The following is a 20,055-nucleotide window of genomic DNA, read 5'->3' as shown; positions in this document are numbered from 1 at the left end:
GCGGCTTTGGGGCGTGACGCATTGAGGCATAAATAACAGCAACATTATTCACACCAATAACAACAACAACAACAATTGCCGCCGCTGCTGCTGCTGCGGCCTCAGTCTCTGCTGCCGTTGTAGCACCCTTAGAAAATACACGAAAAAACGGACATGTTCAGCAGAAACGAATTTTAAATACCCTTAGAGACATATGGCTTACGTTCTTGCGAATTTAAAAGGAGTGTATTGAAGCTTGCAGTTGCTGAGTTTGGTGAAGATATTAGGAGAAACAGAATAGGTGCCAAGCAAAAATCTCTTTTCAACTGATTCCTAATTTAGAACTTTATTATATATAAGTCAGATGTAGATAAGATTTCGCTTATATTTGAGCTCCAAGTTTTTATAGCAAAGTTAGTTCAAGATATTTTAGGAAAACAAAAAAGTTGTTCATACAAAAACTTAATGTTCTAGCGATCCTGTATGATAAAGATCCGGCCTACTCGAACGCATTTACGGCCTGCCAGAGACAGAAGGATCTATGTAAATGAATAAAGCTTTTGGCTTGGGAGACAAGTTTGCATAGAAGCAGACAGATGGACAATTGTATATTCTGAGATGTCTACATCTACGTGTTACACATTTCACGACCATATAAGAATACCCTTAATGTACATAGGTATAAAAACACGCCCCGTTGTATGCTATGGTTTTTGTTTGGCTGCTAAGCAAACTGTAAACTGTCTCAAAACCAAACTTGAGCATAACTTTCTTTGGCCAAAACAACAAAAACATCAACTACAACAACTACAACAACAACAAGTACCGCAGCAGCTTAGTCAACTTGACTTTTTGGGGCGCTTTGCTTGTGTTAAGTTTATTTGCTTTATTTACGCTTAGCCAAGTTTTTACTTTTCTTCCCGAGCCCCAACACAGTCCCCCACTCGTCCTCTTGCTCGCTTCAAAAAGTATATTTTTTAACGCTTTAGCGAATTTTCTTGCACATTCAAGTTGTTCATTTCCTTTTTTTTATTTTTATTGGCCAAACTTTAGACGCATTTGAATTGAACCCGTGCTAATAGACGTAAATTAGTTAATCACATGTTGCTGCTAAACTTTTTGGCTTTTTTTTTGAGGTTCCTTTTCTCTAACAATTTAAAAGTATTGACCTTAAAGTTTTTCTTGAATTTAAATGTCGCTTAGTAGCTGCAAAGGACATTATCGATAGTCTACCTTTCGTTAGTTTTATCGATGATTTTGTGAAATAAATACTAATAATGTCATCGATATTTTAAGTAAGGCAATCAAAAATATAAGCGATATATGAATAATAATACTATTTATATAAATATCGATAAGTTATCTAATTTCGATTTGATCGATTTTAATCGACTGGCAAGGCATTTTGTAAAGAGATGTAGAATTGGAGGAGTCCGAATGCGGAGGAGATTGCGAAAAAGAACAATACTTTTGTTTATTTTATTATGTTAGACTTAACTCTAGAATAAGTTGTATTAGTATTAGTATTAGTATTAATAACAGTTATATTAAAAAAAAATAGATTTAGGAATATAAAAAAAAATCTATTTTAATATCGATAATGTTATTTACTCTTTCGATTTTATCAATTTAATAATCGGTGATGCTATCTTCTTTCTAGATTTTATCGATTTTATAAAACTAGAGAAAAAACTTGAATAATACAAAACAGAACAGAATGATGAACAATTAAAAATTATAATTGTTATTATATAAAGAAAATTCTAGAGCTGTCTGAGTCTGAGCTGAGCATTGGCATATTATTTCGTAGAATTATTTTACTTTCAAGTAAATTTTTGTATTTCCACAATGTGTTTATCTATTTTTCCATCGCCGCACAAATGCGATTCCCAAACCCGTGATATAATTGGCTTAGGAATCCCCGCAGAATTTTGATTTGATTTAATTTTTAAGGGTTTGTCAGCTGCACGCACAGAGCTGCCGTGAAAATAAACTTTATATGGTGGGTAATATTTAATCTTAAGAGTTTTTCATTTAATTTGATGTTCGCTTTGAAGTTTTTCACAGTATTTGTGTTTGTTGTTGCTTGTTGTTATTTTTCTTGCGGCATTATGAACACCCGAGTGGCAGCTACTGCCCCCACGCTCCCTTCTTATTTTCACACAAACAGCTGGCCGCATTTTGTTGACAATTTACACGGAGAGGGAGGGGGTTGCTGCGGTCGGCGGGCTGCTGATTTTTATGGGTTTTACCTTGCGGCTCATTTGAAATGCATTGCAATTACTTGACTGGCCCAGCTGCCACTTGGAATGGATGGTCCCTTGTAACGGTTAATTTGTTATCTGAGTGATCAGTTCTATCGTCTCATCTATCTCATCTCCATTTATCTCTATCTGGCCATCTATCTAGCAGTCGATGTGATTGCAATGACTTTATCTTATTATACGCCTGATTGACCATAAAAATTGAGCCGCCGCTTGGCCATAAAAATGAAAAGTTGTATAATTTTCGCACAGCACTTTGATGTTGCCCTCGGAGCTACTTTTCGGTTCTCTTTTGCTGTTTTTTCAGACATTAAATGGCGCAAAAATATTGCCACTCCCTTGGGTCAAATGCGTAGCAATTGCCCACTATCAAAACTTTACCAGTTTTGCCTGTGTGCCACGCCTTAAATTTTCCTCATTTTCAGTTTGCCTCGCAGCTTGTTAAGTTTTATTTTTATGTCTACGTTTTGTTGTCTTGCCACATCAAATTGCTTAATTAAATGAATTTATGTTTTATTGCTTCATTGCAAGCACTCAAATTTGATGCTAGACGCCGCCGCCGGGCCCCCAATAACAATTTATTCAGACGTGTCACGTAGAGCCTCTCCACGGAGTTTCTTTTCAATATATATAAATGTATATAGTTATATAAATATCGCATTTAATACTTGAGGGAGTCCCGGTCACTGTTTTGGGCTCCGCTCCGCTGTGTCCTTAATTATTGCGTTAAATTGTGGCAGACAGTCGCATTCGCTCCGATAAGGGACAGGGACACGCGTGCCTCGGCATAAGCAAAAAATATGTGTGTAAAAAAGAAAACCCCAAATGCCAGCGACAGGCAGACAAAAAATGTCACAAAAAACATTTAGATTGGGGTTAGGTATGGCAAGCAAAAATAAAGAGATAAAGTCAACCATGTTGCAGAGATATATCGAAAAAATGTTTATACATATTGATTGGTGTTCGTAAAATGTGAAATGAAATAACTTGTTATACGAAGAGATATAAAAACTATAAGAGAAATTAAGTTCATTATAACTTGATTAAGTTTATTTGTTTAGCTTTAAAATTCTGGAATATTAAAAAATATAACTTAATGTTGTTTGCTTTCGAAACAAAGAGAAGCCTAAGAGAAGCCTAACGATATATATTTGATGTTTTTTCATTTTAGCTGAAGTCTTATCTAAGCTATATCTAATTCAAAACTATTTATATTTATATGTACATTTGATATTTATTTTTTTTTTTGATTTTGGCATTTAGTTTTCGATTAAGCTGGTTTATATACAGGTTGATAAACGAAGAAGCTGCTGTACCTAAGTTGTTAATAATCAGAACGAGATCATTATAAAAAAACAAGTAGATTATTAATCGATAGTTGCTGTGTAAATTAACGATATCTGACACTGCTGAAAACTTCGAACCATTTCATAATAAAACAAGTCGATTATTAATCGATAATTGCTACGACAATGACTGATTCTGGACGTCACTGGAAAATTTAAACTAGTTCATTGAAAAACAGACAAACTTGTACTGCACTGACACTAAGATGAACTTAGTTCAAAACTTCAAGTCCCTAGTTCATATAGGTTCTGAGATTCTTGCGTTCATACAACGGACAGACGAACAAACAGACATACGGTCATGGCTAGATCGACTCGGCTATTGATGCTGATCAAGAATATATATACTTAATGGGGTAGGAGACGCACCCATCTGCCTGTTATATACATTAGCACAAAACCAATATACTCTTTATAGCTACTAACCGATACTTGCAACGACAATTCACGACTTCTGACGCTACTGAAAATAAAACTAGTTCTTTACAAACAGGGTCGATTATTAAACGATAGACCAAAAGACACTCATCGACTTCTGCCGTTGTAAGCGATTAATCAATTTCAATAATATGCATTTAAAAACTTTGCTTATGTCATTATATATCATATAAATCAACTAAACCGACAATGGCCTTGACAAAGCCTTGCAAATAATTTTAAACTTGTTCTAGATGACAAACTGAAGAAAAGTGTTGCCATACATTGCTGCAGAGCCTAAAACTCCGTAAGCAGCCCGATGAATGAGTGATATTCTCAACTCGCATCAACTTAATGCGAAAGTTGCAATACTCACTTGGCCCTGTCTTTTGGTAAAGGTCTAAATAAGCGGCAACTGTGCTGTAATTTGTAGACATTTCTCATAGAGCTGCCGTAGGGCGCAACCGAAACGCAGACAAATGCACAGACAAACAGACAGACCTACACACAGACAGACACACACAGCCGCATACACTCGCACACCCACATAATCAGCGCGCATTACGCAGAGACAGACAAAGTTTTGTGCGTCGCGTTGCTTTTACCCGGGCAACACGCATGTTGTCTGCGCCTTGTCTGCCTCTTAATGGAGCGAATGGGGTGTAGGAAGGGGATGGGTTTTGTGGGTTAGAGATTCACGCCCACACACATAACGCACCCACCTGGCAAAGATTTATGTAGTCCAAAAGGTGTGCGCGTCTTAAAGTTGCCCGGAAAAGGCAATGAGCATAAATTTATGCGCCAGACAATGGCAAAAATAACAGAAAGGGGTTTGTGTGTGGGCGTGTTATGTGTGTGTGTGGGTGGGTTGAGGCCATACTCGTTGTGGTCAGCATAATTAGGCTGCCATTAGCAGCGACTATGACTGTTGGCCCTGGCATTTTTGCTGCATTACTCAAAAGCCAACTCAAGGATATTTGCAGAGATTTTTTTTTACTTTCGTTTAGCATTTCTTGTGGTCAAAAGTTTTGTCTGCGGCCAGGGTTAGGGGTTTCGGGTTATATATAAGCTCAACAAAGAAGGGGGTTTGGTTCGCATTCGGGTTTTATTTGTCTGCGGCACGCAAATGCATTATTAATGAGCGCTTTGTAGCGCTTGATTTATGTGCGACACTTAATTAGGATCTTTCCAAATGAAATACATATCGATTTTCAATAGATTTTGCATATTATTGTTTGCTGCCTACATTTAAACGCGAGCATTGGAATATAAATCAAATGACACAAGCTGCACAAAAACTGCGCACAAACAGTCGGGCATAAATAACCACAACAAGCGTAGTGTAAATACAACAATTCAATCCGCAAAAGGCAGCGCCTTTTAAGCACCAGCTGCCCCACCCCTTTTGTATATATATAACTTTTTTTCTCAGTTCCTTTCATAAATATTGCAATTAAAATGCCACAATTTGAATGCTCTTAAATAATAAAACTGTGCTAAATATCAATACACGTGGTAGTATGGACTGCCAGTAAACAGCAAGTCCTTTCAATTGCCTGAGAATCACTTTTGGAAGACGCGCTCGATTTGAGGGTTCTTTAAGACTAAATACACTTTAATATATCTACTATAAACGGATGTTCCATATACCCTTGGCCCGCATTTTCTAATAAGAATTATATTCGAGATATCAATAAATATTATATCTATTTATCTATCTATCAATCTATCTATAGCTCTATATTTATAGACTTATCTATCTATCTTTCTCTCTATATTTCTAAATTAAAGACTTATCTATCTATCTATATCTCTAAATTAAAAGGCTTATCTATCCATCTATCTATCTATATCTCTATATTTATAGATGTCCACATCCTTAACAATACCTAAAGCATTATTTATATATATTTATGGTTACGTTCGCTATAATATATGATATAAGAATATCTACAGGGTATTTAATTGTCAATCATTTCAATTAAGCATACTTTTCAGTGCTTATATTGACTTTTGTTTGGCTTTTGACTGCATTTAAAAGGTTGTAAAAAGTTATGAACATATTGCTGGGGAATGCAAACAAACAACATTTATTGTATGGTAATTATTTTGGCATATAAAGTTGAAAACAAAATAAATATTAAAACAAAAAAATTATGTTTTCCAATTTATGAGATCTAGTTATTAACTAAGGCCTTAAGCGGGTATTTAAAGCATGGAAATAAGAAACAGAAATCAGTTAAAATGAATAAAATAAAATGTAGCTGAAAATCTTCAATGTTGATATGGAATTAATGGGAAATCTCAGGAGGTAACCTTTCAGATATTTATCTGGATATGATCTAAGTTAAACACTGGAAAGATAAAAAGATAAAATCGGTTTGGTCGAATATTTTTTTAGTTTATAGGAATCAATCAAAGGAGTTCTATTTAAACAAACGAATAGCTCAAAGAAAATCTGCTTGAATTTGTTTAAACTTAAAAATTCTATTTTTATAGGTTGAAATAAATCAAGTCGATTAAAGTTTATTATTATGTGGTTTTTAATAAAACAAAATGCACAGTATAAAGCATAACGACTTGTCAAATATAATCAATGTTATATTTATATAATGAAAATTCATTGCAAATAACATATAAACAAATTATTAATGTTGAATTTCACCCGTGAATGCACATGAATTATATTGAAAATGTTTTTATTTATTATATAATAAAATATTTTAATAATTATAGAAATATTATGAAAATCATTTTTTAGCTAGGATAATACATGCAAAGGCCGCGAACTGAATGCACATTTGATATATAATTAAATTGAAATCATGTAAATTATGTAATCACATTACAATAACATAATCGTGGTTTTTGTTGCTACTGTTGCTGTTACAAAAACAAATTGCGCAATTCATTTGTAATTAGCGCAGCTAATTTATGCCAATTTATGTAACGAGAGCGAAAAAAAGAGTTGTACATGGGCATTTTTTCGTAAACGCTCTTGCATACGTTGTTAAATTAGCAAATAAATATAATTAAGAAAATAATACGAAAAAAGTTAATGTAAAAATAAAAGTTGTTGGCAAATTAAAATTGGTTTAAAGCGATGATATGCTGCATTAAAAATAAAGCCCCAACATTTTTGTGCGTAATATGCGAAGCACGTGCGCATAAATTAAATTATATGTTGATGCGGCTGGTAACCCTGGCAGCAGCGGCAGCGACAGCGCCAGTGTTGGGCAACTGACAGTATATCAAATTTCATTCATTAATTTCCATTTGGCAATGCCACGCCTGTCGTCTCCGACCAGACTACACAACATTGCCACTGACTATCCATCAGGGTTTTTTTTTTTCGGGTAATATGGGTTGTTGGGGGTGTGGCAAGCCCCTAGGGTCGTCCCAGTGCTGCCTGGCAGCGTGTAATACAAAACCTGTGCGCTGTTTGCTGTTGTCTGTTTTGTGTTCGGTTGCCTAATCATGTATGAATGAATAATGACACGAATTTGACAAAGCACAAAATGTGTAGACATAAAAGACAAGCAGTCTCTTCCCCGCCGACGAAATACAAAAAATTTATTCATGCAAGTAAATGCGCAAAATAGAAAAGAACTGAAAGAAAGTGTGAAGTGAAGAAACATGAAGCAGGCATAGCTATACCGAAGACTAAATATCCTGGCCATAATCTGATCTTAGCCAAACAATATTTGAAGAATTGTTGCTACATGATAAATCTGTTCTGTATTTACACGTTTTGGACAAAAATGTTGGTTTTAGAATGTATAAATTTGTGCCTAGAAGATCCATATTTAAAAGGCTTATATTAGAAATATTTATTTCCATATGATATGCCATATGATGTCTCACAGCAAATCTCTTTCGAATGATAACGCACTTATATAATTTATGTTAAGCCTTACACATTTAATGACAAAACTTAAATACCCTTAAGGAGTGTATAAGATCCCAAAAATGTGATATAACAAATTTGTTTGGCCAAGCCCGTGCGCTGTGATTTACCAACGACGACAAGTAAAAATTGCAAAACGCGGCTCAGCTTACAGCAGCAGAAACAGGAGCTGGGCACCCCGAATGGGCGTGCCCGGGGAAGGGGGCAGTTCAAAAGAGGGCGTGGCTATTATATGGCACATCTAAGTCGTGAGGCTGTGGGCAGCGGTTGCTTTTAATTATAACACTTTGGAGCAGCACAGTTAACTAAGTAGCTGCAAGTGGCCAGAAAAGTAGCCATCCCCTACCCCTGCCCGCCATCCCTTCCCCACCTCAAGTCAGCAGGGCTCACAAGAAAAAAAGAAAAAGAAGCAAATTTGCATTTATTATTAATGTACTTATGCTGCAGCGCGCTGAGACGAGCGCTTGCCCCAAGTTGTATGCTATGATTTTTGGTGTGCGCGAGTCCTTGCGGCACGGGACACACGCACACAGCCACAGATATAAGTGCGAGTGCGAGCATTATGAATTTGTAATGACGCTTGTAACGCACACAATGCCCCCTGAGATGCAAACAATCTGCAGACACTCATCGTAAACAGGGCAAAGAAATATATTCATATTTCTTGTTGTGTGTGCTTTTTTTATTTATATTTTGCAGCTTTAATTAGATCCTAGAGAAAGTTTCTTGTTAGTTAATATATATATATATATAACAAAAAACTTTAGCCTAACAAAAGTATGATATTCAAGCATGAAATATGTTTGAAGGAAGTTCTTTAAACGCCGCAGAGGCTAAAATAATATATCGCAAAAGCGTAAGTCTTAAATTTCCATTTCTAGGTATAAATGCAATAAAAACAACTAGATATTTTTATATTTTATATTATATATATTGCTGTTATCCTTAAAGTACCCGAATTATATCGAGTATTGTATATGTATTTTTAAATTTTATAAAGAAATAATAAAAATAAATAAACGAAAACGTTACAACTACTTTTAGCTTAGCAGCAACATTAGCAATTTAACAGAATAAGCAAATTCCGCTATAAGAACGTTACATACATGAGATCAACTTAACAGAGCACTAAGGAGTGTCTACTTATAAGTTAACAGAATAACTACAGTTTGGTTACTACAACTACTCTACTCTACTCAACTCTACCCTACTCAACTCTACCCTACTCAACTCTACTCTACTCTACACGTCTTTACTAGTTAACATTTCAGATTCTTTTACATAACCTGAAATATCAAGTTGCTGTTTGACAGACCAGACTACAGAGTCTGACAATCTCATTCTCTAAATAGGTTTATCTGCTAAGATCCAGTTGAAATAATAGCCAAATAAAAGAGTTAAATACTGCTTCTTTTTATATGATAAGAAAGAGATAACAGACACATGGATTACAGCACGTTAGCAAACAAAGCCACTTAACAGAATTACAAGATCCGATTCTGTTAACGATTTACATAATATTCTGCTTTAGTTAACACTTAACATACTTCACTTAACTGCTGAATATTCCTAATTTTGAAAAGAGCTTATACACAGGCACAATATTTTTAATATTCTTAGCCTTGCCGACCCATTTCAGAAAAAGTAAACTATACTCATATATTTTAGCAAAAATATGGTTCCAAAGTTTTTTATTAAAGAAAGAGCACAAGAGCAGTTACTGTACAGACACACGTTCATAATTTTGTTCTATTGTAGCCTTCCACAAAGTTTGATTGGATGAACCAGACAAGCGCCTTATGATTTCATCTTTGTCTGTGTCACATTTTCATTTTCTTATACGCTGAATACGTAAAAAGGGTATAAGGATTTTATGCAAATGTATGTAACAGGCGACGGGAGGCCACTCCGCCGAAGGTATTTACATATTTTTGGTCAGCATCAAGTCGACAGACAGGCTCTGTGTATCTGTCCGTATAAACGCATCGATCTTGAAATCTTTAAGAGTCAGAGACCTTAAGTTTTCATCGGTAACTTGTCCTGCTCCCATGGAATCGATAAATTTCAACAACAATCTACTGACTTATGATCTATATATCTTAAGTAGGCCTATCTAAGCTAGAGTCAGAAAATTTGACATGTAGCTTCTCAAATAGTCTACACAGATCGGCTCGGCGAGTGGTTCAAGGTATCTCCTAGTCTGGCACTCTCGACTAGAATACGTTTGGTTGTCTTTTTGGAGTGCGTGTAAAAAATGGCAAACATTTAAAGTTTGTTACGAGACGAAACGCTAAACTTTTGGCTTGGCGCATGAAAAAAAAACTGTGCATTGACATGACAAGCCAGACTGAAGAGGGCACAAGGAGGCGCCTCGAGAGGGTCTGAATGTGTGTCTTTGGGGGTGCATAAAAAATAACACACGCACACACGGGAATTAGGGACATGTTATATGTATGTAGCGCACATTTGTACTGCGTGGCTGGCGAAAGCTTTTTATAATTCATTTGCCAAAAGCAACAACAAAATTTGGCATTTCATTTGCGCAACAAAACGCAACTAGGGGCCGGGGGCGGAACGGCTGGTTGAAACAATAAAAGACGAGGCGTGAAAATGCCGCAGGTTGAACATTTAACACCAACTACAAGAGCCAGCACGCACTTCCCAGCGGCCAAGTCAAACAGGATAATTGCCAGACCACGCAGCCAATTAACGTTGCCAGGACAGCTGCAAGTGCGCGGGGCTGCACGGGCGTCGAGGGGCGTCCGCGTGGGCTTTCAGGCCGAGTGCATGACACTGTGCAACAAAATTGCGGGCACTTGATATTTGTGTTTACTCAACATCAGCTGTTGTTGTAAGTTCCTGTTTATTTTGTGTACTATTAATAATTATAGCCGAAGTACCCCTAATCACCGCCGTCCCCTTAAACACATAGCACTTGCAGTTATCAAAGCCAAAATACATTTATTATTTGATTTGAAATCAACATTTTTTGGCATAGTTGGAGGCGTGTTGTCCGCCCCCAAATTTGAAATGCAATTGCGAACGGCAACATTTCATTTTGACCAGCACAGTCAAGGATACAAGGCCTGGCCATATCCTGGCACAAGCACTTGAGAATTGCCAAACAAAAAGCTTTGGCAATGCAATAAAAATAGCCAAGAAAAAAAACAAAAATTTATTTTCACAAAACTTGCGCGCAAAAGCTAAACAAAAAGTGTTGAATGCCCCATTCTGGCCAAAAGTATATTGCACAAAAAGCGAATTGCCTCAAAGCCAGAAATAGCAAATTGAAGGCGGAGGAGGGCAAATTTAGCCAAGCTGAACAACTAAGAGATACCCTGGGCTGATAAAGAAAAAATATGAGAAGTATAGTTGCATTGTTGTCACCTAACAATTTATCTTTTTAAGATATATCTGAAGCTTATATTAGACGAATCTCCTGAGATTATAGATAAATAAACTTTTATTATTAATATTATTTTTATTTTTAAATTTTTTTTAAATTTAATTTTCAATAATATTCACTTGCATATGTTATTTAATTTATTTTTTTTATATATTACCATTTTTTATATATATTTATTTATTAATTATATTCAAAAACAATTCTTTAATATAAATTATATTTATTTATATATATTTGTTTCTAAATTTCTTTTCAATTCTTTCTAAAAACCAATTTTTTTTTAAAATCTTCAGCTTAGTCTCTGTAAAGCTTTTGCAATTCCAAGTCTTTTTTGTCAAGCATTCGTAAATGTTCTTCACACGGTCTTTTTGCGCATAGAGTAATTTATTTGCAATTTCTTCTTTGTGTGTTATCTTTAAACTTTTTACAAATCTTCTTTTTTTTAGTCAATCAAAAACTATTCAAGTAGTAAATTTATTTAAGAATAGGTTCATTTTATATTGCGAAACGGAATGATAACTGATCTAATTGAAATCTGCCTTGCTTTGATGCAATACTCATTTCAAGGACTCTCCCTCCAATCTATCGGAAGCTTAGGCTTATAGACCCGCTTCGAGAGAAGATTGCTTTTGCTGGGTGTAGGAAAAATATGTCGTTGGCATTGCAACGGCCGCAATGTGTCGCGGGTAACAGGATGGGCAACGGCATCGGTTTCGGGTTCGGCGACTAGTTGGTTTTTGGTAGTGGCAAAAACTTTATTTTTGTTTCAATTTGCGATAAAAACAAGCAGCAAGTTGGCCCAAAATAGCGACAACAGTCGCCAGGGCAGCGGCAATGTCACCAAATGAAATTTAACAACTCGATGGGAAGTGGGAGTGGGCGGCAAATGGGGGGGTGTGGAGCGTGGCAGCCGGCGTCTTGGGTGCTTTGACTTGGCACAAAAGGCACAAGAAATGCATTTGCTGTCGCTGCTTGTTTTTCAACATTCATAATAAATTTGCAGTGAACAGGCTCACGCTCACGCCCACGCTCAAACTCGGGCTCAGGCTCGGGCGGAGGCGCAGTGTCCTGGAGTGAAACAAAAGCCAATGCAGCCAGGACACTTTTTAGTCCCGATGTCCTGTGCCGGCTCATTGCTCGCCAGTTGAAATGTAACGGATGCTGAGCTGCGCTCTGCAAATTTATATACAAACAGGATATGACAGGCAGGAAGCAGGCAGCCCCGTTGCAGCCTGTTCGCCTGTCCCAAGTGCAGCTTCTACTATTTCTGTTGCTCTTTCTAGTCTCTTTTTTTTGCCTGAATTTAATTGCCAGTTTGTTCCATCTTAAGTTGCCTTTGGCTTAACTAAACGCCGCCTCAGGGCCAGAGCGAGTTGAGCTGACTCGAGCCGAGTTGCTTTCAGTTCAAGTGGGCAACAAAAACAATTTCTTTAAATATTTGATGCCATGTACATGCTGTGCATTTGCTATTCTTTCAACACGCTCACATGAACTACGCATATTTATTGACAAATAAGCACTTCAAAGGCAAATATGAAATAAACACATCGCACGAAGTTCAGCTGCTTGGAACTGCTCTAAAGTCCCATATGGACTAGTACAACTATTTATGTATTATTTTCTTGTCTTAAGCATTTCTCTTTTTCTCTTCCATAACATACTATTTGGTTGCTTCGCTTACAATACATACAATGTGTACTCCGTGTTCTCTCTAAATTAAAACACTGCCTTACTTGTACTCTAAAGACATACTTCTACACGAGCTCATGTGCCCCCCTTATAAGTTCCAGTTACGCTTAACTCCAAAGTATTTTATAAAAAACTTGTTGCCCTCCAGGTTAGGTTTAATTTTGAGTTTTCAACAATTCCCTTTCATTTCTAGACGTACAAGCGTGTTTCTAAAATTTTATTTACTTGCAGTATGTTCCAATTGCCGCATGACGCAGACACGTCCACCAATTTCACTTTTGATGCGAACGTCTTAATAAACATTATATTACCCATTTCTTAAACCTTGTACATTTGACCATGGCTAGTCTCTATTTATACCCTATATGTTATAGACAAAATTGTTTGTCGATTCTTGGCAAAAATAAATTTAAAAAAACGAGAAAGCAAGCATATCTTCAGCACGCCGAAGACTTAATGCCCCTGTAGACATTTCTCTTTTGCAGATGTGTGAGAATATTGAAGCTCGTCAATGCTGAGTTTCAAGAAAACATCTTTGAAAACAGAATATTTTGTCATATAAGAACCTACTTTGGGACCGAAATTTCCTAACTCATATAGTTGCCCGATTTTGATACATGTAGGGGGCACAGTAAAACTTCTAAATGCCGAGTTTGATCCAGATATCTTGAAAAGCAAAAAATGTGTTAATACTAGAAGCTACTTTTCGACCGATTGTTCCACCTGGCACAGCAAGACGAACCTGTGCAAAGTTTCAAGAGGATAGATTAAAAACTGAGAAACTATATCGCACAGAAACAGACGAATGGACAGACGCCTTTATGTATATGTAGGGCTGATAACTCTGCAAGACAGAGATACCGATCAGAGCCTGTAGCGGCCGATAATATGTAAGACGCATGTATGTAACAGAAGGGATGAAAACAGGAGCATACAATAATAGAGCAGAGAGCCGGGTTCGAGCCTCTGAAGTAAAGACACGTGCGTGTGATCTCGTTAAGTATAATAAGAAAAACGAATCATTGTATCAATAAAAAACGAATTTATGAAGTGAATAAAAACCATTGTATTCATATTAAACTGAAAGAGCCAACAATTAAATGGCCCCTGAAGATCGATGCCAACATATTTATTACCCATTTTCAACACATTTGTTATAATACTTATAATCATCCCACATGATAAATTTCCTTTTAAATATTGAGCGTATATACATATATATATATATACTAGCGGGTATAACCCGGCCTTGCCCGTGGCACGTATGTTATAAAATCAATGTTTTCAAAAAGCTTTGAAAATGATTTTGAAACTGATCGGACGGGAATCAAACAAATTTAATGCAAATCGGACAAAACATAAAAATCACCAAAAAAAATCTTTGAAATGAATTTTCACCCGAAGGAGTTTAGACTTTGAGAAAAATGTGAAACACGTCTCAAATGATTTTTCTTATAGATCTTTGGAAACGAATTTGAGCGCGAAACGTCACCCAGCAAATCTCTGACCTCCATTTCCACCAAGGAGGAACGGATTTTTCGAAAAGTGTGAAGTGAAGTGTCAAATAAATTTCGACAAAGATCTTTGAAAATAAGTTTGGGGCCGATCGGATGGTAAACAAAAAAGTTACATTCGAACGTTTTTCGCGATTTTTCCACACTTGCTGGTGGAATTTCCCGAAACTCCGTCTAAACGTGCACCTACATCACATAAGGTAACTACAGTGAAAATTTCAGCTTCCTAGCTCTTACGGTTTGGGCTGTGTTGATCACCAATCAGTCAGTCAGTCAGTCAGTTAGTCAGTCAGTCAGTCAGTCAGGACAAACAGTGTTATATATAGAGATATATCACTTGCTCAGTTGAACCGCTCTTCTTTTACAATTCTTATCTTTAATTTCTATCATCAAGCTTCCTTTATTTGCAAGCACAAAAATTCTTAATATTAAACTTGCATTTGAAATCCGAAAATAAAAGACAACTTGTTAGTAAAGAATAAAAATAAAATAAAATATTTATTTAGCCTGACACAATAAAAAATGCAGTGGGTGTTAAAAAGTGTATTTATTACCAATTTACAAAGCGAAATCAAAGTAGTAAACTTTCAAATGGGGCAACAAAATATTTATAGCCTGCAATGCACGCAATTGTGAACTCAATATTTTAACCATAAGAGCGCGCATTATACGCATTATATCGGTAGTTATATGGCCAGTGGAGAGAGAGTACGCACTGTAAATCTGTGGACACACAACTAGCACGAGTTGCATATAAATCACGCATACGCAATGTTTTCCAATTGGTGAATACTATAAATTACCGCGTCGACACAATAAACAACGAGAAGAGACAGATGAGAGAATCTAAAGCTGAAAACAAACCACAAATGGATGGCGAGAGAGAGGGAGAGAGAGAGAGAGAAAGACGGAGCGAGAAAGTGAATAAGTGTGAAACGAGCGAAGCCTGAGAAAAGCACTCAGAACTGCATTTAATTAGAAGCGTCTTTAAAGTAGCTCTCCAAATTCACTTGAGAAAATTGTTTAAAAGTTTTCTCATATCTAACAAACAAAATAACAAATAAACAACGCGCCACAAAATCTTGAAAAACAGCTCAAGTGCAACAAATCAAAACATCACAAGTTAAGAGGGAGAGAGAGATACCAGGGAGAGAGAGAGAGAGAGAGAGAAGGAGAGAGAGAGAGAGGAGAGAGGGTGAGAGAGAGAGAGAGACAACAATTGAGCAGATAAAGTAGTAGAGTATCCGTTGGGAAACAACTTTATCCAATATCTGGTTGTGTTTATGCCTTTGCGTGAAGGGTACTATAATTTTGTCAGGAATTTTGTAAAGCTCGGAAGAGCAGAATAACTTTTTAAGATATATAATATTTAATAATATAATATAACACCAATATAATATTAATGGTCGCAACAATGCACTCTATATAATCATACTTATACTAATTAGGAAAACCTAAAATTTAAAAAAAAATTTTCTGAACTTATTTGAATTTCTAACATGCGTCTGAAAACTTGATATGCTTTTTGTCTAAATTCCCTAATTTAGATATCTAGATTTAATAATCTTTATTTTTTCGAAATACTGTACCACGAGCCTGCTAAATAAATATTGAAAAATTGTAAGCTCGTCAAAATATTAAAATTTTTTACATAAAAACATTTTTTTTTGTGATACTTTTGTTACGAATATTAAATTGAAGCCATTTTAATTTCATGTTTAATATTCAAAATTGATTTTAATTATTTTAAGGGCAATCTTGTTGCGAATAATAATTTAATTTAAATTGGTTTTTAAATTTAGTTTTTAAATTTTTGATGATTATTTCGATGCGAATAATTTATTAGAGAAATTTTAATGACAAATGGTTTTTCATTTTATTTTAGGATATTTTTGCCGCGAATAGTAAAGCAAACGCGTTTTTAGTCCCATATTAAGATTAGCTGGCAATACTTAAAAGGTAGACTTGAATATCTCGATATCTTGATAACTCGATATCTTGACGAAGGAAATCTACAACAGCGGGCTTTATCATGCTACCAATCAACAAAGATAACATTATAAGGCACAAAAAGTTGACTATTATTATTATTTTTCAGACCAGCAATATATCTTTAAACTCTAATTGTTTGTGAGAGTATTAAAGCTGGGGCATGTTTCCACAATACTTTATAGTTCGACTTTCTTTCTTTATTTTGCGCTGAGGCGAGCATATAGCGCATAAGCACGTACAAATCGCATTTCTTAGGCGCTAGTCTTATCCTTTTTTATGGTTCTGTGTGTGTATGAGTGTGTGTGTGTGCCTGCCTGTAAGTATGCTACGGCAAAAGGCAACGCTTGTTTGGCTGTCAGATTTACTTGTCTACTCTCGCTCTCACTCCGTCCCTCAGTCTCCCTCTCCCTCCCTCTCTCTCTCTCACACACACACCGACTCCCTGTGTTGCGCTCTCTCCTTTTCTCACGCCCTCTGTGTGTGTGCTATAAATTGACAGCTAAATCTGCAAAAACATGATAAGACAAGCGACATGCCAATGCGGCCAAGGACTACGCCCGCCTGCCCCCCGCCCTGCCCCAATGTATCTGCTATCTGTGTTTATATCTGTATCTCATCTATGTGGGCCAGGCCTCTATATCTATTTAACCCAACAGCAACAACAACAGCAACAACGACAACAACAACAAAAACATATCGAAATATTTTGGGCAACTCGCTGCGAAATTGCTTTTCGATTTATTTTTATATGTCTGCCAAGTTGCGAGCATTGTGACAAATTAGTCTTAAGGTTTTGGCCTTTATTGTTGTTATTGTTCTTGTTGTTGTTGCTGAGCTGGCAGAATTTTATAAGATTTTTATCAGACCAAAACATGTGCGCCAGCCAAAAAGATAGCCCAGTTGGGCTTAGTCCACGGCTTGTTTTGATAAAACTATTTGTATTTCTTTATTTTTTTACTATTTATTTATTATTAAATACTTTTTATTTTTATTATAACTATTTATATTTGTTACATTACAATTGAAAAGTATTGAAATCAATTTAGATATTTGACGGGCAATGAATAAATATTAAATAAATATTGTAACTATAGCTTATGACTTTATCAGCTTGGGTTTCATTTTTATGTCCTAAAATAAAAAATTGTTTATTTTTAAATTAAATTCATTTATAAAACATAGAAGTTCGCCAATTTTGAGTCAAAATCGATCAAATTGAAATTAAATTTTGAAAAAACTATTTTTATGTTTAAAATAAAATAAAAAATAATTACAAATTTATATCCCATCAACTTTACATTAAGTTTTGGGAATTTTTTTTTTATTATTAACAGAAAATAAGAAGGAATTTAATTCAGTAGCAGTATATTTTGAAAGAAAATTTCACATAATTGAAAATTTGAGAACTTGAATTTTTGGAAAACCATTTTTGACGATTTAAAGAAAATAAAAACAATTGAAAATGTACATCCACTATTTAGGCAATATATTTAAGTTTGTTATTGAAATGAAACTGCGCATATTTAAATTTTTGGGAACATGAAGTTTTGGAAAAAATATTGTTAATGGTTAAAAGAAAATAATAAAGAATTATATATTAACATTCAATTATTAAGAAGTTTGGATAATGAAAAAAAGCCGCTAACTTCAATTTTAGTAAACATATTTGTGTGATTAAAAGAATATTCAAGCAGCATATTTAATTATAAGTAATATAGAAAGAGAAGTTCGCATATTTCAATCTTTAAGAACTTTAAGTTTGTAGATTATAACGGGGCATAAAATATTTTTTCTTTGAACCTTAATTTTTTTAATGTTTGTTAAGGGCTATAAGCTTTACTAAGTTGGAATTAATTTAAAAAAAATATAAAAAAAAAAATTAATTAATTAAATAATTAAGATCTGAGTTCGAATCCCAGGTCAGTATATGGATGTAAAAATGGATGTATGCCCTAGCAGAACCCAATACAGACATTGTTATATAATAATAATAAAAAAAATAATATAAAAAACCCTTAGTTAAATAACTGACAATAAAATAGAGCCCATAAATAAATTTGTTATATGTCGCACTTAAAAGTTGTTCTTTGTTTTTGTTTTTGTCAGCTAAAATAATCTCTTTTAGATCAAAATTTCGAAACGAAATTGAGAGCGGCCATAGAGCCGCCCTCCCACGCTTCCTCCCTTCACTTACCTAGCGTCTTGGTCCATTGGGCAGTGGGTCGCCAGTCGGGATAGTGTTTGGGAAAGAGTTCGCGTGTCCAATAGGTGTGAAGAACGACCTTATAGACGGCGAGGCGGTCCAAGGTGCAGCCGGTCAGCGGCGCTGGCTGTGTGGCCGCAGCGGCAGCGGCGGCAGTTGCTGGCGGCGTATTAAGCGTGGGCGTGGCAGCATCTAATCTGGCATTCGCATCCGTATAGTAGTAATTACGATAATTGCCATTCACATTGGCATTTGGATTGCCATTCACAGGGGCAGCATCGAAATCTATATAGTTTTGATTGTCGGCAATTTCCCGTTGTTGTTGTTGCTGCTGCTGCTGCTGATTGGCCACGTTATAGGCATATATGGCCGGATTTGATATGAAGGAGGCGCCGTAGCTGCTGCCAGGCTGGGATTGGACTGCAGCAGCAGCAGCGACTGCGGCGAGCGCGCAGAGCGTCGCTGCCAGCAGCTGTTCAAATTTGAATTTCGCTTTCATTTCGCTCGATTTCGAATTTTGGACTCTTCTTTTTTTTTGTCAACTGCAGCCGGCCTGTGCTATTTATAGACTTTGATTATTTCTCTTTAAATATTTTCTATTTTGTTGTACACTTTACATTTGCGGCCGCTTATAAATAAATGCACGCGCACACACACTCGCACACACACACGAACACAAAGACAGGCGCACGCACATGTGTAACGCGCGCGTGCTTATTTTTGGGTTCCTTTTTCTATTGATATTCACGTGGAAGCGTCGGCGTAGTCGTCGCGAGAAATGGATCTAGCGTAAGAGCAAGCGACAAGCACCAATAGTCAACCGTCTGCGTGCAAAGTTCGTTGCGTACTGAATGCTGAGCGCATGTTGCGGCAGTCGCGCGGCGGCACCACGGCCCAATATCGGCAGCATTAACAGTTTCTATGCAGTGAGCGTGAGAGCGGAACGCTTGGTACATTTACGCTCTGTGTTGGGGAAATTTTGTTTTCTACTGTTGTTGTATACGAGCAAAAAACAGAAAAAGCAGCCTGTTGAGCTCTGACTACAGTTATGTGCGTGTTGCTCTTATTATTGATGTTGTTGTTGTGTTTTGTAGTTGCTGTTGCTGTTGCTGCTGCTGCTGCTGTTGCTGCTGTTGACCTCAAGGCTTTAGGCACATTATTGCACATTTCCTTTTCGGCATTTGAATAGGCAGCGTTAATGAAGCGGTACTTGTCATGCAATTAACGGTAGCTGGCAAAGCGCCGGCTGGTATGCAATGCTAACTGTACTTAGCAGCAGCAGCAGCAGCAGCAACAACAACAACAGCTGGCAACAATGAGCACAATTTTCGATTAAAA

At 36.2% G+C, this 20,055-nt stretch overlaps 1 protein-coding gene across 1 annotated transcript in view; it reads right to left on the bottom strand.

Annotated features, from left to right (window-relative positions):
• Positions 1-19,544, bottom strand: part of mspo (M-spondin) — a 66,324-nt gene extending 46,780 nt beyond the window's left edge. The window contains exon 1 of the mRNA XM_064680550.1: positions 18,709-19,544. Within this exon, the coding sequence (XP_064536620.1) occupies positions 18,709-19,216 (508 nt within the window). The 5' untranslated portion in view covers positions 19,217-19,544. The remainder of the gene's footprint in view (positions 1-18,708) is intronic.
• Positions 19,545-20,055: the final 511 nt, after the last annotated feature.

This window comes from Drosophila montana, unplaced genomic scaffold (genome assembly GCF_035044405.1).
Source record: "Drosophila montana isolate Dmon_TW-CO22-7 unplaced genomic scaffold, ASM3504440v1 contig_2127_1, whole genome shotgun sequence".
Lineage (NCBI taxonomy): Eukaryota > Metazoa > Arthropoda > Insecta > Diptera > Drosophilidae > Drosophila > Drosophila montana.
The sequence above is the reverse complement of the archived record's forward strand: the minus strand, read 5'-3'. Positions and strand labels throughout refer to the sequence as shown.